Genomic DNA, 21153 nt, shown 5'->3' with positions numbered 1-21153 from the left:
GTGATTCTGTCTGGACAGAGTAGATGTAGAGAAAGTGTTCCCATTGGTGGAAAGATCGAGAAGCAGAAGATAAAGATTTAAGGTGAATGGCAAAAGAAGCAACAACAACATGGGGAAAAACTTTTTTTACACCGTGAATGGTTAGGATCTGGAATGCACTGTGTGTGGTGGTGACAGACTCATTCCTAGCTTCCAAAAGGGAATTGGATAATTACCTGAAGAGAGAAAATTTACAGAGGGGCAGGGGAATGGCAAGGGAGTGGGACTAGCTGAATATCTCTTAGAGAGCCTGCAGGGACATGACGTGCCAAATGCCCCTCTGTGCTGTGCCATTCTACAAATGGGAGTGTGTATTAAATGGAAAAGCACTGAAAGATGTGGATGACCATGAGGTCTGGAAGTTCAGATGCATAATCCCTTGAAAATCCCTTATCGGATAAAGTCATAAGACAGTTCTGTAGAATTTTGTAAACGGGGAACATAGTACAAGAGTAACCAAGTGTTGATGAATTTACACTGATTCAGCTCATCCAGCTTTTGAGTGAGATGTTAAACCAAGAGTCTGTCTGCCCTCCCAATTGGATGTAAATAAAAATCAAATTGCACCATTTTGATGAAGAGAAAAAGAGTTCTCCCCCAGTGCCCTGGCCAATATTCATCCCGCAATCAACATCACCAAAACAGATTACCTGGTCATTATCACATTGCTCCGACAACACTCAAAGTTTGACACCATCCAGGACAAAGCAATCCCCTTGATTGGCACCCAATCCGCCACCTTCGGTGTTCACTCCCTGCACCACCGACACACAGTGGTAGCAGTGTATACCACCTACAAGATGCACTGCAGCAGCTCACCAAGGATCCTTTGACAACACCTCCCAAACCTGCAACTTCTACCACCTAGAAGGACAAGGGCAGCAGATGCATGGGAACACCGCCACCTGGAAGTTCTCCTCCAAGCCACTCACCATCCTGACTTGGAAATATTTCACCGTTCCTCCACTGTTACTGGTCACAATCCTGGAACGTCCTCCCTAACAGCACTGTGGGTGTACCTACACCAGATGGACTGCAGCTGTTCAAGAAGATGGATTTCCCACCACTTTCTCAAGGGCAATTAGGGAAGGGCAGTAAATGTTGGCTTAGCCAGCAATGCACACATCCCATAAAATAATTTTCAAAAAAGCATAGGGTTATAGCAAGAGAGCAGAACAGTGGAATTGGCGTTGGTTGCTGTGGCAAATCGCCATAATGATCAACTGGCCCCTTTCTGTGGAATTCATTTCTATGGTTCAAGAGAAGGCAACAATGCTACAGTAAGTGAAAATGCCACAAATTCAGAGTGCTTTTAATAAGCTCTTAGAGCACACTAACCTGTTAAGTTTGCCTTCCGGATTTTCCAAACAATAAGCTAATCTGAATATTGCTACAAAGAAAGGTGTGTTATGAAGCTTTTTGTCTGGCACTCATTGGGACAAATGCAAGAATGCCAAATTTCAAACCACAACAATTTATACCTCAGGAGAAAAGGGGGTACTGATTGGTTGGCACGTTGACTCTGATTGGCCAAGGCATTGCCATAGAAAAAGCAATGGGGAACTGTAGGCTCCCCAAGCTTCCGAGTAACTCAAAAATATGATGCCAGGTACGTAGGATGTACCTCCCAATGATTGGCTAATCAAATCAAACAAGTTCCTCTGGTTGTTTGTAATAGGCAGAGTACAGAGTATGCTCACCCACGCTTGCAAAACCCGAAACAAAACATCTACTGTTAGATGTGATTCCATAATTTGGCAACACTTGCTGAGCAATCTTGACTGCACTAAAGGCAACAAACAACGAATTTGAGATATTGGGCCTAATCTTTCGCAGTGGCAATCACCTTTGGATTGCCACTCCGCCCCTATTTACTTACCCTGCACTGAAGCTCCGTGGTTCTCGCTCGACCTTCCAACCAGGGCCTCCTGAGAAATGTGCAGCAAACTGGTTCCAGAGTCCTTCCCTTAGAATGTAGGAGCGTCAGGGGAAGCCAAGCTCTGCCCCATTTTAATGACACTTGCTGCCTTATTCCAGTAAGTTTAAATGTCACAGCCACTTTGACAAGCTAGAAAAGAAGGCAAGTGTTTAAAGTAAGTGGGGTAGAGTGAGTCAGGTGGTTGGGGTGGCGTTGCGTAGCCGGGGGTCCAGTGGATGGCAGTCAGGGTGGGATGGGAGAATGATCAGGAGTGTAGTGGGAGTGGGGGCACTATTCATGGGGTCGGTGGTGGTGGTGGTGGTGGTGGTGGGGGGGGTGCAGTACTTCAATTACCCAGGAATTAGAACTGTTTTTAATCCTCCTAACTTTTCCTGGGTAACTATTCTGCTAAGTGAATCGGCACCATTTAAATCGGAGGTTTGGAGGGTTCCAGATGCAGGGTTATTGCCCAATGGAAGTTAAAACTTCCTGGGCAATTCCCACGTAGTGAATGCATGGGGCGTCCAAGGAGACCCCCAGCGCATCTTCCAGGGCACCTCCAGGTTACAACCATCCGGAGACTGGAAGTCCTGGGCCAATCAGTCCCGCTTATAACGTGACTCATTTACACTTACTTGGAGTGACATACGTTCACACGCAAGGACCCGTTCTCTGCAAACGAAAGGAATACATTCAAACCTTGCACCTTTTTCAAATACCTGGAAGCATGGGGAGCCCATAGTTTCCTGCTGCTTTCTCCATGACAACTCCTTGGCCAATCAGAGTGCACTTGTCAATGAACTGGCACCCTTTTCTCCTGTAGTAGAAATTGTTGTGATTGTTTGAAATTTGGCATTCTTGTTTTTGTTCTGATGAATGCAAGTCGAAGAGCTCAGGCAACATGTTTCTCTTTTCAGCAATGTTTAAGTTCTGCACTTCCAAGTGAATGAACTAATTCAAACATCTTGTCTCTTTCAGACATCGCTGTCGAACTGCTTCAGAAATCAGCACCGAGTCCCATCCGAAAACTCCGGAAAAAATATGCAGCCCACGTAGCTAGGTAAGTTTACATACTAAGTTGCAAGGGGTAGTTGCCTATTCTCTGTATTTGGTGCAAGATGTTACTGAATTATTTTTCGATGGACTTGTGAGCTGCATGAGCCCACAAGCATCATACTTGTTCGCTAACCGTTTTTGAATGTCCTGAGTAGTGCAGTTTTTGTTCTACCATCCTGTCACGTACTTCTTGAGCCACATCTTTTAGCACATAAGAACTGTAACAAAGAGAAGCCACAGAGGATCAAAATTGGAGGGATAACAGGACGGGCATTGGGTAGGGGGGCAGTGTATGATTAATAGCTGGCAAGCTAGTTAATGCATGATTTATCTTTAAATTTTACTTGCTTCTGGGCTGTGCATGTTTTAGTAACCCCACCAGATTTATTGGCTATTCTTGGTCCCCAAGATGGTGATAGTGGACCTTATCTTTGAACTTTCTAGTTTTGCTGAGTTTTCCAGTCTAGAGCGTTACTGTGCTGTGAAAAATCTTGAGTAAAAAAAAATCATTATTTGCTTTGACTTCACTGAAATTTTATCAATGATATTGAAAAATTAAAGTAATTTAAAGTGGTCCCGCAATCCATTTCTCTCTCTTTTCCATCGCTAATCATCACCTAATGATCATCAGCTCACAGGCAAAATCTACAAGGGTTAATGATGCCTGCCTTTTCCACAGGGAGGCCTGTATCTCGCCTTGTGCAATGATGCTTGCTCTTGTCTACATTGAGCGGCTACGACATCGAAATCCGGAGTACCTGCAACAGATCTCCTCTTCTGACCTTTTTCTAATATCCATGGTGAGTGAAAACTACAGCTCTGTCTTTGCAATTAAGACAGACTTACATTTATATGGTGTCTTTCACAGTATTGGGACCCCCTCAAGCATTTTACAGCCAATGAAGAACTTTTGAAATATAGTCAATTTTGTAATATAGGAAGCAGGGCAGCCAATTTGCACACAGCAAGCTCCCACAAACAGTAATATAACACTGACCAGATTATCTGTATTATTGATATCAATTGAGCGATAAAAATTGACCATGGCCATTTTCCTGCTGTTCTTTGAAATAGTGCCATGGTATCTCTTACATCCACCTGAGAGGACAGATGTTGCCTCAGGTCTTATTCGAAAGATGGCACCTCCAATAGCACTGCACTCCCTTAGTACTGGAATGAAGTGACAGCCTAGATTTTAATGCAGAAATTCTTGTTAGTGCATCTGAGGAGCAGCATCTCCTTGTTCAGGGATTTTAACCCGTTTAAAGTCCCTGAATTCTTAATGTTTTCTGGGGCTTGGTTAGTTTGCTGCAATTGAGCTTGGCTGACTCTGCTGTGCCTTCTCCTGTCCGCCGTCACAGCCCTGGCCCCAACTATAGATCCTCCAAGAATAAATGAATGTGGAATCTTCTCTACTCCTCCACGTCCTTTAGTTACTGACCCTCCTGCCTGTGAAAACAGGAAATAGCTTCTCCCTATCTACTGTATTAAAACCCTTTATAATGTTGAACAGTTACTGCGCTTCGGAGTAATTAATTTTACGTGAAGAATGCTGTCATGTTTCCAAGACATTAGATAAGGCACTGTATAATTGCAAAGTATGCTTTCGCTATTTTAGCAAATGCTTGTAGACTGGTCAGGGTCTATTAAAAATCTTTCTAATTACTTCAAAAAAGTTCAGAAAACTATTTTTAGCTAGCATTCCTAGTGTGGTGACTCTGCCCGTTAGTGTTTATTTTCAAGCATTTTTGGCTGTGTTACAGATGGTTGCCAGTAAGTATTTGTACGATGAGGGAGAAGAAGAGGAGGTGTTTAATGATGAGTGGGGAGCCGCGGGCAAGCTGGACGTTCAAGTGGTCAACACTTTGGAGATGAACTTTCTGCGAGCAATCGTAAGTTATCTGAGCTGTCCATTCGATGGAATAGTATATTAAAAGTCTCACACATACAGTAAACCTCGCCCTTGAAGCACTTTGCCTGACACGCTTGCTAGATGAAATAAAACAGCATAGCCAACTGATTGTCATTAGTCCCACAAGAGGTCTGGTGTAACACAGTTATATAAAGGTTAATAGTGTCTACTCAAGACTAGGGCAAGAGCACTATCGTCCTATGTATCCCACTTGTGCTTGCTACTCACATCTCTACACCAGCATCAAATCCTTGTGAAACGCCCTTTTTAGCATTTTCTCTGAAAGCCATTTTCAGAACGAGGACCAGCAGACGATCTATATGATTTCTTCTCGTAATCACATGGACTCATAAAATGATACAACACAAACAGGAGCTATTCAACCTACTGTGCTTGTTCCTGGCTCTTACTACCCTGCTCTTTCCCCACAGCCCTGTTGTTTTTTTTCCTTCAAATATTTATTAACTCTCCTTTTGGAAGTTACTATTGAATCTGCTTCCTCCACCTTTTCAGGAAGAGCATTCCAGGTCAAACAACTCTTTTAAGAAAAAAACTCATATAGCCCCAACATTGTGAAAGACACTATATGAATATACCTTCTGGTTCTTTTACCAATCAATTCTTATCTCTGTCCTCTGGTTACCAATTATTCCACCACTGGAAATAGTTTCTTATTTAATTTGTAGCAACCATTCATGATTTTGAATGGCTGTAATCGAATCCCTTAACCTGCGCTACTCTAAGGAGAACAGTTTCTCAAATAAAAGCGAAGGGTGCTGGAAAAGCTCAGCAAGTCTCACGGCATCTGTGAGGAGAGAAATAGTATTAACATTTCTGGTCTATAACCTTTCCGGTCTATAACCTTTCACCAGAACAGTAAGTGAATTCTTACTCAAATGGTCTGTTCTCATGCTGCTGCTGACTGACTGATTCTGGGAGATGAGCTAAACTAAGTGCTACAGAGATGTGACACTTGCAGCACCTCTTCAAAATATTGACTTAAAAGTGACATTCAGGCTGAAAACCTTTCTGTAGTTTCAGGGAGCTGAACGGCTCTGTATCCTGGACCAGTAGGGTGATTTGGCAGGTTGCACAGTGCTCGCCCTGTATGAAATTTCAGGAGCTGTTGTTTACTATGAAAGTATAAAGGAATATTCCTTATAGTGTGAGATGTGTCAGCAGAGTTGCTGAGCAGAGAGTAAGACCCAAAATGAGGGTCTGCAGGAGAGTTAGAAAGCTGTTTTTTCAGAAGACATCAAAGAAAAATCTTGGGCCTGTTTTTAACATGGAAGTGGAAGAGTATTTTGAAAAAGGTATATATTTCCCTAGATCACCTTTCTGCCTGAGTTGACTTTTTTCAATCAATGACCTATATTAGGTTTATTGTATTTGTTGTGCTGTGGATTAGGAGCTTCCAGTTGTCCAGCAGTAGAAAGGGTTGAAAGGGAAATTTAGTGGTTAGATGTCTATAACATGACAGCTTATACCTAAATGTTTCCCTCTTTTTGCTTTGCAGGATTGGAACTTGTACGTAAACACCCAGGAATTCTTTGAGCTTTTGAGTCGCTTGGAGGGAAGGTAGGTGCTGGCTGTTGGTGAGAAGCACTTGCTCTGGTTACAGATCATTGTGTTACCGAGCTGCAATTTATAATAGTAAAATAAGAAGCAGTAAGCCAGACATCAAACTAAAAATGGTGTCCTTTTGCGACAAGACTTCTGGTATGTAGAAATGCTCTGACCTTGGATGTTGTGCAATGGTGGTGTCCAATAGGAATTGCTGACTAGCCGTGCATCTGACTTCAGCAACAATGGTTTAGCCACTTGCATTAATTTTAAGAGAAAATGCTTTCAGCACACTCACAAAACACAAGGAAATGTATTTCACATTTATTTTTACTAAACAGACATCTACCACCACTCAGTAACCAAAGAAATAAAGTAATAAAACAGTCTTGCCATCTGTCTTGCCATTTTACCAAGGAATGCACAAAATATTTAAAGTTCACCTGCATGGGCCATGCAAATGGGTAATGAGATCACATGCTTAACAGCGATGTCCATTACTCAACTTTGCTTACTGATCTGAAATACAGTTAGCTACATCTGGATTTCAATTAGTCACGTGTCTACTACGCTAGCCACAGCACTGTTGTGTGTTATAGAATGGGCTCCAGAGAGCATTTGAAAGTGTATAAGCTCCACCAGCAAACAGAAAATTATTTCTCTGGACACCCGGAGCCAACTGAGGGTAACAAATTATGGCCGTCTCTGACCACCACCTTGTCCGGTGTTGTCAGCCTTTTGGTCAGCCCTCTCATTCAGACGTAAAAGGTCCCACGGCACTGTTTTGACGAAAAGCAGACAAATTTTCTAAGCTGTACTGGACAATAGTTATACCACAACCAACGTCGCTAACTAAAATAATCTGGTCATTAACACGTTGCTGTTCTAGCATTTGTTGTTTTAGTTCCTACCTTAACAACAGTGACTACACTCCAAAAGTGCATAATTGGCTGTAAATATCTGGATATCTTGAGTTATCTGGAGGTCATGAAGGGATATAAGAAATAGGAGCTGGAGTAAGTCATCCATTTCCTCCAGCCTGCTCTGTGATTCAATAAGATCATGGCTGATCATCTACCTCAACTCCACTTTCCTGCTCTATCCCTGTAGCCCTTGATTCCCTCAGTGTCTAAAGAATTATTGATTTCAGTCTTTAATGAATGTAACAACTGAGCATCCATAGCCCTTGAGGGTGATTAATTCCAAAGATTCACAACCCTGTGAGTAAAGAAATTTCTCATCTCAGTCCAAAATGATCGACCTCTTATCCTAAGACTGTGACCCCTAATTCTAGACTCTCCAGTCAGGGGAAACAGCCTCTCAGCATCTAAAGGTGAAAAATAAATGCACAGCTTTCTTTCAGACGCCTTCCTTTCAGCACTGCTCACAGTCTTGAGAGAAGATAGTGTTTACCCGCTGTAAAACCAGTTTGTGTTGTTGTCAGGAGCAGTATGATAAAGCAAGTGTGCACAAAGCACCAATCGAGAAATAAAACTGAGTCACCAGGCCACGAATGGCAGAGGTACAACATTTGAGTTTGTTGTTGCTTCTCGTGGCTCTAGCGAAAGCCTTCAGATGTTTCCCAGTGACTGCACAACGTCTTGTTTACCTTGCTCTGCTTCCATTGCCCACTGTCTGCCATCAGTGGCTGCCCTATAATATATTGGCAGCTTATGGTGGAATAGCATGGCTAGGTTGAGCATTTTATTGCTGTATGGGGTTTGCTTTTTGGAGATGGTGGGTAATTCCTCTCTAATGGGAGTGATTGGTGTGCCTCTGAAATGTTGTACAATGAACTGTTGGTAGCCAGCAATGTTTGTATTCACAGTTTTTCTTTAAAACTGCTAGGTAAAAAAACTATTTGGGAAATGACATTTTCTGTGCATATGACAAGAGAGCAGTTCATGAAGACTTCTAGAGTAGAACCATGGGATCATACAGCACAGAAAGAGGCCGTTCAGCATGTCGTGCCTGTGCCAACTCTTTGAGAGAGCTTTTCAATTAGTCCCACTCTCCTGTTCTTTCCCCACTGCCCTGCTGATCTGTCCTTATCAAGTATATTTACAATTCCCTTTAGAAATTTATTATTGAACCTGTTTCCACCACCCTAATGCAGTCTATATGTAAAAAAGAAAAATTCCTTATATTCCCCCAGTACCTCACTACTGGTGGGAGGCGTTTTTGCATCTCGATTGCTTTTTGTGGAACTGTTTTTGAACAGGAATTCCAGACTGGAGTACAGGAACAAAAGAGATTCCATCATTATGGATGTCAGCTGCTGTAATATTTAGTTTATGATGAAGAAGTTTGCATTTATATAACGCCTTTCAAGACTTCAGGATGTCCCAAAGCACTTTACTGCCAGTTATGTCCTTTTGAAGTGTAGTCACTGTTGTAATGCTGGAAATTGACTGTCAATTTATGCACAGCAAGCTCCCAAAAACAGCAGTGTGATAATGTGACCAGATCATCTGTCTTTAGTGATGTTGATTGAAGGTACTTATTGGTCTGGGCACTGAGAATAACTCCCCTGTTCTTCAAAAAAGTGCAATGGCGCTTTTACACCTCCCTGAGAGGGCAGACAGAACCTATGATAATGCTGCACTCCTTCAAGTACCACACTGAAGTGTCAAACTAAATCTAGATGTTTATGCTCATGTCTCTGGACTGAAGTGAACCCACAACCTTCTGATTCAGAGTCCCTAGTGCTACCCACAGAGCCAAAGCTGACGTGTAATTGAGAAGCTGTTTTGTCATTAACTGTTGTAATTGCAGAGGTGTAACATGGTGTACAACCTTGCTGTGGGTCGCTTGAACAGCTCATTACAGAAAGTTAATGAGCCTCTCTTACCCAATCCTTTTGGAAGGAAATCGCAGAAGCTGAGCAGCGACACATCACACACCCTCCCAAGCTTTTCGGGTTTTGATCTTGTGCCTCCATATTTTGCAGGGTTGCTGAGTCACAAGGATTGAAAAGAGGCTGGTTCACATACACAGACTTGTGCGTGATACTTGAGCAGGCACTGTGGCAACAAGCATTTACAGAACTCTACCAGCATGTTGTGAAGGTAATGTGCAGTCATACCCTTATTAATGGTTTGATCCTTTATAAAAGGGAAGGAGAAAGCTGTAGAGCAACTAGATGCACATATTTAGTTTGCACTTAACTGCATAGGTTCCCCATCTAACGAGGTCCCAGTCACTGCAGTGCAGGTAACCCTAGAACAACTGCAGTTTTTAATGAATTCACAAGACTTGCCACGACCATAATTTTTTAACTCAGTTGTGCTCGTTCCTCGGAAGTGCATGCTGCTGGATTTGCAGTGTTCATTGGAGTCACACCTAGGCCATTCTCTCATTACCATGGTCTGGCAGTTTTCATAGTAATTTTTCTGGAGCTCAATGAAAAATTACCAGATTTATTCTATTCAATTTCCCAACTTGTTGCAGTGAGATTCATACTCATGGCCTCTGGAGAGCTAGTCCCGGACCATAACCACCACATCACCAGCCTGAATTCTTATCTTTCAAGGGAGGCTGGATAGGGACACTAGATCTGCTTCAAATCTGTGCTCGTTACCTTTCACTCCAGCAATCCCATTTGACTCTTGCCATCAATTCAGTTTATCACGATAGGGACTTGGTTTTCAAATAGCTGGCTGCCATTCTTGTAAATTCTGAAAAGGCGAAGGTTAGTTTTCAGACAATTCTCGTAGCATTCCTGTATTACCAGAGCCTGCAAAATAATCTCTTCCTTTCAAATGGATATTCAAAAGTCCTAGAGTTTTTGGCAGAAGCATGAGATAACATAGTTCTCTCCACCCCTGGTTATAATTGGTCAGACCTAACTCTTGAACTAGTGCCCTGTGTAGCTGGAATAATGGCATAGTGCAGGCGTTCCCAAACTGTAGTTTGTGACCCCCATTGGGGTTGCAATGTTACATTTGCGGTCACAATCTTCCCCTCATCCTAGGTAGCAATGGCAGTTATGGAGAGGAGGCTGCCCGGTCTCAAGACTCCGGCTGGACAGCCCTCCGTGCACTGGATCGATGCTGTCAAACAGCAAGAGCTGGACAGTGAGCTGAAGGCACCCTTTAACATCATCAAACCATTTTTAGCAAGGTTTTTGAGTGGGCTTGGGATGCCTGTGCACCGATTTGGTGCACTGGCTGAGTGCAGGGAAAATGTGGGAGGTCACGTGACTGAGCTGGGAAGGTGAGTGGCGGCTTCAGACTTCACTGTGTTCCTGCTCCTCTTTGTTGTACAGGCTCCTTACCCTGGGCTAGTGAGTCTGCCTCACAATCACTGGCAGCTAGACCAAAAGGGCAGGAGTTTGTATGTGTGAGAAAGAGAGAGAGAGACAGACAGACACTGTTTGAAATGCAGGGCCCTTTAAGAATAAACCAGGACAAGCTTCAGAGTGAATTGAGAGCAAGTGATGCTCATTGAAGCCTGTACTTAAGAGCTGGGTTTTTCCCCAGTAGCAGGGTTTGCTTCTTGACTGGGAGAGAATCCAGATGGGAAGAGTGGAAACTGGTATTTGTACTAAGTTATAGTTTAACAATAAAACAGTTGTGATTCACAGTTGCTTGATTCGGTAAACAGATATCCACCTATTAAACGTGTGTGTGTTTGGTGTGGAATGGAGGAAGGGTTTGGGCTGCTGAGTGATTAGTGGGAGAGGGGTTGGGAAGAGGGACGACTGAGTGACTGGGAGGGGGAATTGGAAAAGTAGCTGCTGAGTGAATTGGGGGGGCTGTTGGGGAGAGGAGTGAGTGGGGGCGGGGGGGGGGAAGTTGGGAAGAAAGGTTGGTGTGAATGTGTGTGTAATGGGGGTAGAGGAGCTGATTGCAGTGTGGGGCTGGATGGGAAAGAGGCTCAACTGAGCCTTTTGCCATCAGGAAATATGGGGAGCTTGGCAGAAACCTACATGAGTACATAAAATATTTTTACACAGCACTTTATAAACACATTCATATTTATGAGGTATATGTTGATACCCAAACTTCAATAATTTTTTCCAAATGTTACAGTGCTATTTCATTGCTGTTTTGTGTTTGCTGGCATCTGGGGCCATGTTAACTTTCAGGCTTTAAAACAGGGTCACATTGGAAAATAGTTTGGAAAGTATTAGCAAAGTAGTTATGTTACTGGACCAGTAATCCATAGGCCAGGATTAATGATCCTGAGCCATGAGCTCAAACCCCACCACAGTAAGTGGGAAATTTAAGTTTAACTCATTAAATAAATTTGGAATAAAAAGTTAGTATCAATAATGGTGACAGCAATAAAAATCAGGATAAAAAACCCATCCTGTTCACTCATGGAAGGAAATCTGCCATCGTTACCTGGTCTGACCTACATGTGACTCCTCCAGACCTACTGCAATGCGGTTTGTCTCTTAATTGCCCTCCAAAATTACCTAGCAAGTCACTTGAAGGTAATTAAGGGTGGCCAATAAATGGTGGCCTTGCAGGTGATGCCCACATTTTTTGAATGAATTTTTTAAAAAATCCACTGTTACAATTTTGAACCGAGCCAAGTAAATTTATGAGCCAAGTGTATCATTCTCCAGTAAAGACTCCATTGGGATAAATTGTCATTCCCAGATACATCCCATGTTTCCTATCAACCAATTAGCACTCTTGAGGAGACACTATATATAGAGAGACTAAATACTGCAGATGCTGAAAATCTGAAATAAAAACAGAAACTGCTGGAAATGCTAATAATAAGGGGGCATTTTCAGGATGGCAACCTGTAACTAGTGGAATGCCACAGGGATCAGTGCTCAATTTTTTACAATATATATTAGTGACTTAGATGAGGGAAATGAATGTACTATCGCCAAATTTGCGGATGATACAAAAATAAGTGGGAAGGCAAGTGGTGAGGTTGACATAAGGAGTCTACAGAGGGATATAGACAGGCCGAGAGGGCAAAAAAGTGGCAGATGGAATATAATGTGGGGAAATGTGAGTTGATGCACTTTGGCAGCAAGAATAGAGGAATTGAATATTATTTAAATGGAGAAAGACTGCAGAAAGCTGCAGCACAGAGGGATTTGGGGGTCCTTGTGCATGACAGGTAATAGGGAAAGCAAATGGAATGTTGGCCTTTATTTCAAAGGGAATGGAGTATAAAAATAGGAAAGTCTTACTAAAACTATGCAAGGCACTGATTAGACCACACCTAGAATACTGTGAACAGTTTAGGTCCCCTTATCTAAGGAAAGATATATTGGCACTGGAGGCAGTTCAGAGAAAGTTCACTAGGTTGATTCTGGGTATGGAGGGATGTTCTTATGAGGAGAGGTTAATTAGATTGGGCCTGTACTCATTGGAATTTAGAAGAATGAGAGGCGACCTTATTGAAACATGTAAGATTCTTAGGGGGCTTGACAGGATAGATGCTGAGAGGTTGTTTCCCCTTGTGGGAGAATCTAAGACCAGAGGTCATAATCTCAGAGTAAGAGGTCACCCATTTAAAACAGAGATGAGGAGGATTTCTCCCAGAGGGTAGTTAACCTGTGTAATTCTTTACTGCAAAGGTATGTAGAAGCTGGGTCGCTAATTATATTCAAGGCTGAGATAGACAGATTTTTAAATCAGTAAGGGAATCTAGGGTTATGGAGGAAAGGCAAGAAAGCGGAGTTGAGGATTATCAGATCAGTCATGATCTCATTGAATGGCGGAGCAGACTGGATGGGCCGAATGGCCCACTCCTGCCCCTACGTCTTATGGTCTTAGGTCTGGCGGCATCTGCGAAGAGAGAAACAGCTAGTGTTTCAATTAATGACATTTCATCGGAACTGGGAAAAGTCAGAGACGTAACAGGCTTTAAGAAAGAAACAGAGAAAGGAGGGGAAAAAACAGAAGGGAAGCTCTGTGTTAGGGTGGAAGGCAGGAGAGATTAATTGATTGATAGCGGTTTGGTGCCAACCACTTTCTGTCACCATCATCAGAATCCAGGAGCTTTTTGCTACATCTTCCATTGTAATGATTGGTGCAAAATTGTAGGAAGAGAAAATGTAACCAATTCTCTCACCCACCTATCCCCACAAACACAAGTTACTTTTTGCCTGTTATGGGAATGAGCTGGCTATCAGGTGCTAACAACACTGCAGCACTCCTGGTATGACAGGAGAGCTTTGGGCAATTAGCCTGGAACTTTTCTCATCACTGACTTTGCTTTGTCTGCTGATATGGCTTTTATTGGTAGTGAAGCTTCAAAAGCCAGTTTGGCACCTCGACATGCTCTGTTAGTGCCCTGGCTGTATCAATAGTGACCTCAACCTGTTTCATCAGTGAATCTAATATGTTGTATAGATTGCTGCAGATTTGAGGAAGGATGAAAAAATGAGCTGGATTTGACGGATTTTTAAGTCTGGTCTACTTTCTCTCATTATAGGTTGCCTGCATGATGGGTCTCGTGTACCTAACCAGCGTTGCAGGAATTATCGCTGGTACTGCAGTCCTACGGCAGGCAATGTGCTCAAAAGGCCAGATGTATGTGATCTCCCAAAATCAGGAACCTGTTTTGAACCGAGGGGTTATCCTGGACCCAGTGGAATGCACACAGGAGGCCAAGTCCTTTCTGTCAACACCATTCAACGCAGCTGCCGTTAATGTGGCCTGGCCTCGAGGCTCTCCATCCAGCCTTCCTTGCTGTTTCGTAGAAACTGACCCTGGCCATGGGAAGTCTGGCATTGCAGTGACTGCACTCTGTCTCTGGGGGACTGTCCTGACGTCCCTCACTTACAGCACTGACCTGAGGACAATCCAAGAGAAGCCTGGAATCGCACCGCCCATTTCTTGCTCAAACTGTTGTAAACTTCAAAGTGAGGCCGGGCTGGCTGTCAAATGCGGGACATTGAACCAAACGTCTGTCAAGATTGCCTTTCGTCACACTCCAGTGGAAATGTATACCTCCCTCAGTTCACAGAGCACCCCGTCTCCTGTTGGATGTGACAGCTGCACAAAGCACATGGAATTAAACGGAAAGCAACCTCCTTTGACTCTTGGCATTGAGAGACTGATGGACATCCTGTGTCTCCCTGGTTCTCTGAGGATGAGTAGATGCCCTGTGGAAACAACAATGGCATTTAACCAGCTTGTGATGCCAGTCTTACCCAGTTAGGGGAATCAAGCTCCCTTCCGGCAGACTTTGGAATTGATAGCTACAGCAATGTTGAACTGAACTCTCTTTTCCTGATCCCAGTTATGAACACTGAAGTAACCTTAAACCCAGAAGTCAAATCAGCAAGACAGGTGTTAAAGTCACAACACTGTCTCGGTCAGCCACAAAATCTGGTGGCCAGAATTGGCAGCTATACCTAACCTACACAACAGTTATGAACACCATGAATTCATCAAGTTTGTGTTTGGTAGCCAGCTGGTCATTGTATCTTCAAGGCACAATTGTAAACATAGGGGACTATGTTCCTCTCAGCTAACGTGAGCAATAAACCTGATTTATAAAAAGAAACTTCCATTTATGTAGACCCTTGTATCAGATGTCTCAAGGCACTGAATTACTTTGAAATGCAGCAGCTCCTTACATGGGTGAACATGGCAGCAGCTTTGTGTGTAGCAGATCCCACAAAGAATGACAAGATGAATAATCTGTCTTTATTTTTGATGCTGTTGGTTGAGAGATGAATGTGGGCACCATGGTACCAGAAAATCAGCCTTCAGGCAGAGCTATGGGATTTTTCTTCACATCCATCTTAAACTGGAACAAGCAGACAGTAACTCTGTTTGACAACTCACCTGAAGAACAGCATCTCCAGCAATGCAGCATCAGCCTAGAGTACGTGCTGAAGTTAATTAGACCCTGATGCTGAATTTTTTCACAGCAAATGAAGGAAAATATAAGGCAGACATTGTCGGCTGGTTGTATTTTGTTGACCGTTTACTTTCATGGGACATGATATATGTGGGATTTGTAGATTCTAAATCTTAATTTTTTTTTATTATCGCAATCGAAGGGCTTTTCTAATGGAAAGGTTTGATGTAAGTGACTAAGAATTGGATATAGGATCCAAAAAGGTCCACATCTCTGAAATGCTAGCTATACGTTGGCCGCTGATGTTGAGAGACATGAAATAGGAGATACCACTTGTAACTTTGGGAACTTTCACAACTGTAAATGTACTAAAAATCGCCTTTAATGCTGTATGAATATGGATGGTATTCTGCATTGTATTTACAATGCAGTTTTAGAGTTGGTCCTTGGAGAATACCAGGAGATGAGGCTGACTTTCTAATTTCCTTTCTAACACACCTTTAAAAGGTGTGTTTTTTGTTAACATAGGTGATTTCAGTTTTGTTTTAATACAGCAGTTAGAGAGATTATAAAAGTCTGACACAGACATTATAACTAAAACAAAACTTTTGAAATGTTACTTGGGTGGAAAGTAAACCTTGGTTGCCAGAAAGGATTCGGCATCATTTAAGTGAAAAAGCTGACATTACCACTTTGCTCTGAAGCTCTCTCTGTGCAGCAATACTCAAGTTCTGTACTACCAAATGACTGTTGATCACTTTTTAGTTGCTCCCAAAAGAATTCAGTGCATTAAACAGGGCTCTCGTACTTATAGAACATGCAGTCAAAATGTAAACACTTCTGTCCTCCCAAACGAGTGATTTTGTATTATTGGTGCTGACTATATTTGTGGCCTGTGAGTTTGTTGAACATGTCTTTGTCTTAAATGACGAGCAAACTTTTCTCTATTCCCCTCCATCCCCCTACTTATTTCCTAGTCTTCCTGACTCGCTGTCTTGTGAGGCTACGCAAGTGACCAATTCCCTCCCTTTTGCTGATGCTTCTGTGAGCTGACCTGAGTGTGACTGAGATCAGAAGTTCAGATGGGGTTACAGTCTGCTTCCTAAGCCTCCTGTTATTTGGTGGGTTTTATACACTGAATAACTGAGCTGATCAGACCAGGAGGCTTCCAGACCCTATCACTGGTCAAGTGCTGGTTTTGTTGATCCCAACCAGGGCATTTGTAGGAGTTTGGCGGGTTGGAAGGAAAAAATCTAGACTGCTGCTTCTCATCACTACCTCATAGCCTCCCTAGGAGCTTGCATGTGTAGAGAGGCGAGGACAGGATTGGATATGACTCCCTGACAGTTTAATAGCCTGCCAGCACTTAGCATTGAGGTTTAAAACATGAAGATTGGGTGAGGTACAGGAGGGCGCACAGTACCTGAGATGGCACAGCTCAGCAAGGTGACTGTGCCTTAGGAAAGAAGGGAATTGGCAAGCGGTGGGGTTAAAAAGAACTATCAGTTCTTGAATGCGTTTCCTCATCACGCAATTCCCAGAAGATAAAATATCACATTTGCTAGTTACTTTGAATGTGTAAATCGCAGCTATCAAAACTCCAGTTTGTCACTGAATTTTTGGTGTGACAATAGGATAATCAGATCAACTCCCACCACTGTGCATCAACACAGCCAGTGTATTAAATAACACAACAGACAGCAAAAATACGCTTCCTACCAGTAAACTTGGGAAATGATGAGTCTTAGCATTCTAGAAAGGTGCAGTTGTGTGCCTCTCTGTTATCTCTTTTGATGACTGGAGATTTATTGTGAAAGGTAAACTGAATTCAACAAGGAAGCAATGTTTTTGCTATGACTGAAATTCTTTTTTCAGGTATTTTTTTTTTTAAATGTAAATCTCTATGCACCGATGCTCCAATGCTGGGCCTGAAAGGGCTGCACAGAACCAAAAGAAAAAGTTACCCACAGAATGCTGGAAACCTGAAATAAATAATGGAAATGCACAGTTACCCTCTCAATGTCTGAACACAAAGACAAGTTCAGATTTTGGCTTCCAACATCTCAGACTAGCAGCAGCTGCTGATTGCTGAAAGGTTCACCTCGCGTTGGGTTTTGCAAATGATTTCACAGTTTCGGTGCTAGTCTTGCCGAATAAGTAAAAGCCTTCCAGCCCTCTAGCAAAATACAGACTATTTGATTTTACAAAATGGAATGTTGTGTCAAGCAGTAGGGAGGGTGGGGATTGAACTTGGCAGGTTTTTTTTGGGAGCTTCCCCCACGCCATTAAAACGTAGGTTTGTGTTGCTGGGCTGTTTCCTTTTAATTAGAGTTCACCGAGAGAAACTTTACTCGTGCACGTTAGTTGTCATGATAGGAGTCTCGTGTTGATTGCTTTACAAGAGTTTTGTTTCGAGAATCTTCCATTCACCTTATCAAGGGCTCCTCTCATTTGGTTCCTCTCTGTCCCCACTTGTGTTCACGCTTTTGTTTTATTGCCTTCCTCTCTTTGTTACTTCTTTCTCTTCTCTTTGTTTTGTTCCTCCTTCACTTTATTTTCTTCCATGCTGTTTTAATATTCTCTCTTCTGTAAAACCCTGGAATGATGCAGCACAGGAGGAAGCCATCGGGCCCATCAAGCCTGTGCGGGCACGCTCAAAGAGACATCCAAACAGTTCCACTGCTCCACCCTGACCTTTCCCCATACCCCTGCAATTTTTTTCATTTCAAGTATTTATGCCGTTTCCTGTCCTTTATTATTTATTAGCATCAAATTGTTGTCACAAATCATTTGCATAACTGGATGGGGCTAATGATGAAAAATAATTCACTCAAACCTTGTGATTTTCCACCACTACTGTTTAAATGTTGAAGATCCACAAGTTTTCAGAAGTGAGGAATCAGCTATTACAACTACAGGACATTTCATTTCCTGAAATCTCCACAGTAAGCTCTTGCAGATGTAAGCTACTTTTAAAAATGTGGTAAAAGTATTTTAGCTTTTAACTTAAATTTTGCACTGTGTCCTTAGTTTGGGAAATGCTGATATAATAAGGCTATATTTGGGTAGCTGCTGAACCAAAATGTAACATTTTGAAGAGGTCAGAAGGTGCAGTGAACTTCCTCTAGTTCACCAACATCTTTTCATAATTGGGGAAAGGTGTTGGGAAGAGAAAGAAAAATAAATACTTCCAGCCTTGCGCTGTTTTGCAAATGCATATTGTGGCCCAAGTAGCAGTTGCCCAAAAATAAGAACAAAAATCTGGAAACACTTCTGCAACAGAAACAGAATTAATATTTCAGGCCAATCACCATTCTGTTTTTATTTCAGGTTCCTGGCCTGTGATCTTTTGCCTTTATACCACTTACACAGGTAGCTTGACTTGAGCTCTTTGACTGACTTGCTTTGCGGCTGAGGGACTCAGCCAGCAGCAGGAGGAGCATTGAGGATCAGAGCAGGAATAAAGCATGTATTTTCAGGATTAAATTCAAAGATGAAAGTTCCAAACAAGTCGGTTTAAAAAATGTAAAGGTTTTGAGGAAGCTGGAAGTTTAAGGACCACTGTCTGGTTTTTATTTGATTAAAACAGTACAATACAGTTCCAGTCTTGCTATGCAGGATCTCTGTGCTGTCTGCAGTATTTCTAATTATTTTTATGGGCAAGTAATGCTGATTAAAGGAGCGTATCCAAACAAGTTCTAATTTTTCTTCAGGATTTGTTACAGTAGATTTATCACAACTTTGGGCTTTCTTTCTACAGTGCTCTGTTAATAAGAGAATACCTTATTAGGATAGCAAAGCAGTGCAACCAGTTTTACTGGAGCAATACTTCCATTTGCTGTAAAGGAGTTTCACTTCCAAAAGATTCTCCCATTTATATTAACTTATGTTTAACATGTAATTCACTTTTGAAATTCTTACATGCTAGTATTAAAAAGAAAAAGTGCAGAATTATTCCTGTTTTTATGGTTTTGCTATCTTGTATTTTTGTCAGTCCTTTGTGACACATCTGTATTTTTTTCAGGGTTATTGGCTACACTCTGATCATATTGTTTCCCTATCAGATTGTTTGTTTCAACTAACTTCTAATAAATTATCTCGGTTGCATTGAAGTTCATTGTTAAATATTGGTGTCCATCTTTGAAAACTGGAGTGTGATTGAATCATCACAAAGAATGTTGCCCCAGTATGCACAATGTTATCTCAGATATATCTATTATATGTTCCGTCAAATGATTTTTAAAAATTCTAATGTCGTTTACTCCGACATTCGTATCAGCTCAATTTTAAACTTCATCACTAAAATTTCTCCAGAAAAAATACTCTTCTATCCCTCAATTGATACCTTAATCACTGGAAATCATCTGTGTCTAATATACTGTATCCCATGTATTCATAGTTTTAAATGCTTCTATTAAATTACCCTGTAATCTTTATATTAAAAATTCTTTCCAATTCTCAAAAGTCTTTCTTTCTGTTTCTATTTCTTCATTCTCGCAATATCCGCACTGAAGATAAAAGCCCTCTCTCATGTCTCAATATCCTCCCTGTAGTTTGGAGTCACATAAGAATTAGGAGCAGGGGTTTCGAGCCTGCAACGCCATTCAATAAGATCATGGCTGATCTGATTGTAGCCTCAATTCCACTATCCCCTGATACCTTTTGACTCCCTTGTTAGTCAAGGATCTATCTACCTCTGCCTTAAAAATATTCAATGACTCTGCCTCCATTGCTCTCTGGGGAAGAGAATTCCACAGACTCAGGGCACTGAGTGAAAAAAATCTTTCTCATCCCCATCTTAAAGGGGGAGAACCCCTTATTTTTAAACTGTGTCCCCTAGTTGCAATCTCTCCCACAAGGAGAAAACATCCTTTCAGCATCCACCCTGTCAAAGCTCCTCAGGATCTTATATATTTCAATAAGATCACTTCTCATTCTTCTAAACTCCAATGTGTACCGGCCCAATCTATCCAGCCTTTCCTCATAAGACAACCCGCAACCAAAAACCAATACCTCCAACAGTGTGGCATTCCCTCAGTCATGCACTGGAGTGCCATGCTAGATTAGCTAATGCACTCAAGTTTCTGGAGTCGAATTCAAACCCATGACTGAACTAGGATGCACTAAGGTGAACACAATTTACATAGATTCACCATTACATCTCAACATTTATGTTCTATATTTGTCATAAGATCCAGTGTTCCATTTTTGTATTTTATTGACTTAACCCATGAGGTGCTGCTTTTAAAGTCCTGTGAATTTGAATCTCCAAATCTCTGCTTTTCCACATCATTCCGCTTCCTCCAGTCAGAGTATAAGTTTTTTTACCAAAATTTAGCAACTCTAATTTATTGACCTTTGGTGTTTCACTTATGCGTGAATCACCAGAGATTTCCTAGCATCGGGGATTGTACCCAACACGATTGGCAGTTTCATGATGCAACTGATGAAAATAATATTACTGCAAATAAGTTTTTTTTCATTGTAGGGATCTGGATTTGGCTGCCAATGCCAGCACTTATTGTCCATCCTTAGTTGCTCTGAGGTGATGGTGTTGGGCATTCTTTGAACTGAGTGGCTTGCTGGGCCTCCTCAGAGGGCAGTTAAGAGTCAACCATATTGGTGTGGGACTGGAGTCATGTACAGGCCAGAACAGGTAAGGTTTCCTTCCTTTAATGGACTTCAATGAACCAGCTGAATTTTTATGGCAATGCAACATCTCCATGATTACAATTGCTGATATAAGTTGGATGTTCAGCAAGCCATAACTGTCTTCAGCTGTGAAATGGTTGAACCTTCTTGTCCTTGTGACATCACAAACAACATGTACAAAAGATGTCACGGGGAGATGGTGGCGTAGTAGTAATATCACTGGGCT

General features: G+C 42.0%; 1 protein-coding gene across 3 annotated transcripts in view; it reads left to right on the top strand.

The window, feature by feature from the left end:
• The window catches only part of cnppd1 (cyclin Pas1/PHO80 domain containing 1), a 40198-nt gene extending 20459 nt beyond the window's left edge, over positions 1–19739 (top strand). For all 3 annotated transcript variants that reach the window (XM_041200952.1, XM_041200955.1, XM_041200954.1), the window contains exons 3-8: positions 2936–3017; positions 3693–3813; positions 4777–4905; positions 6442–6503; positions 9439–9556; positions 13899–19739. In XM_041200952.1, coding sequence (XP_041056886.1) covers positions 2936–3017; positions 3693–3813; positions 4777–4905; positions 6442–6503; positions 9439–9556; positions 13899–14627 — 1241 coding nt within the window. In that variant the 3' untranslated portion in view covers positions 14628–19739. The remainder of the gene's footprint in view (positions 1–2935; positions 3018–3692; positions 3814–4776; positions 4906–6441; positions 6504–9438; positions 9557–13898) is intronic.
• Positions 19740–21153: the final 1414 nt, after the last annotated feature.

Source organism: Carcharodon carcharias, chromosome 12, assembly GCF_017639515.1.
Source record: "Carcharodon carcharias isolate sCarCar2 chromosome 12, sCarCar2.pri, whole genome shotgun sequence".
Classification (NCBI taxonomy): Eukaryota; Metazoa; Chordata; class Chondrichthyes; order Lamniformes; family Lamnidae; genus Carcharodon; species Carcharodon carcharias.
This window is presented reverse-complemented; position numbering and strand designations above follow the sequence as displayed.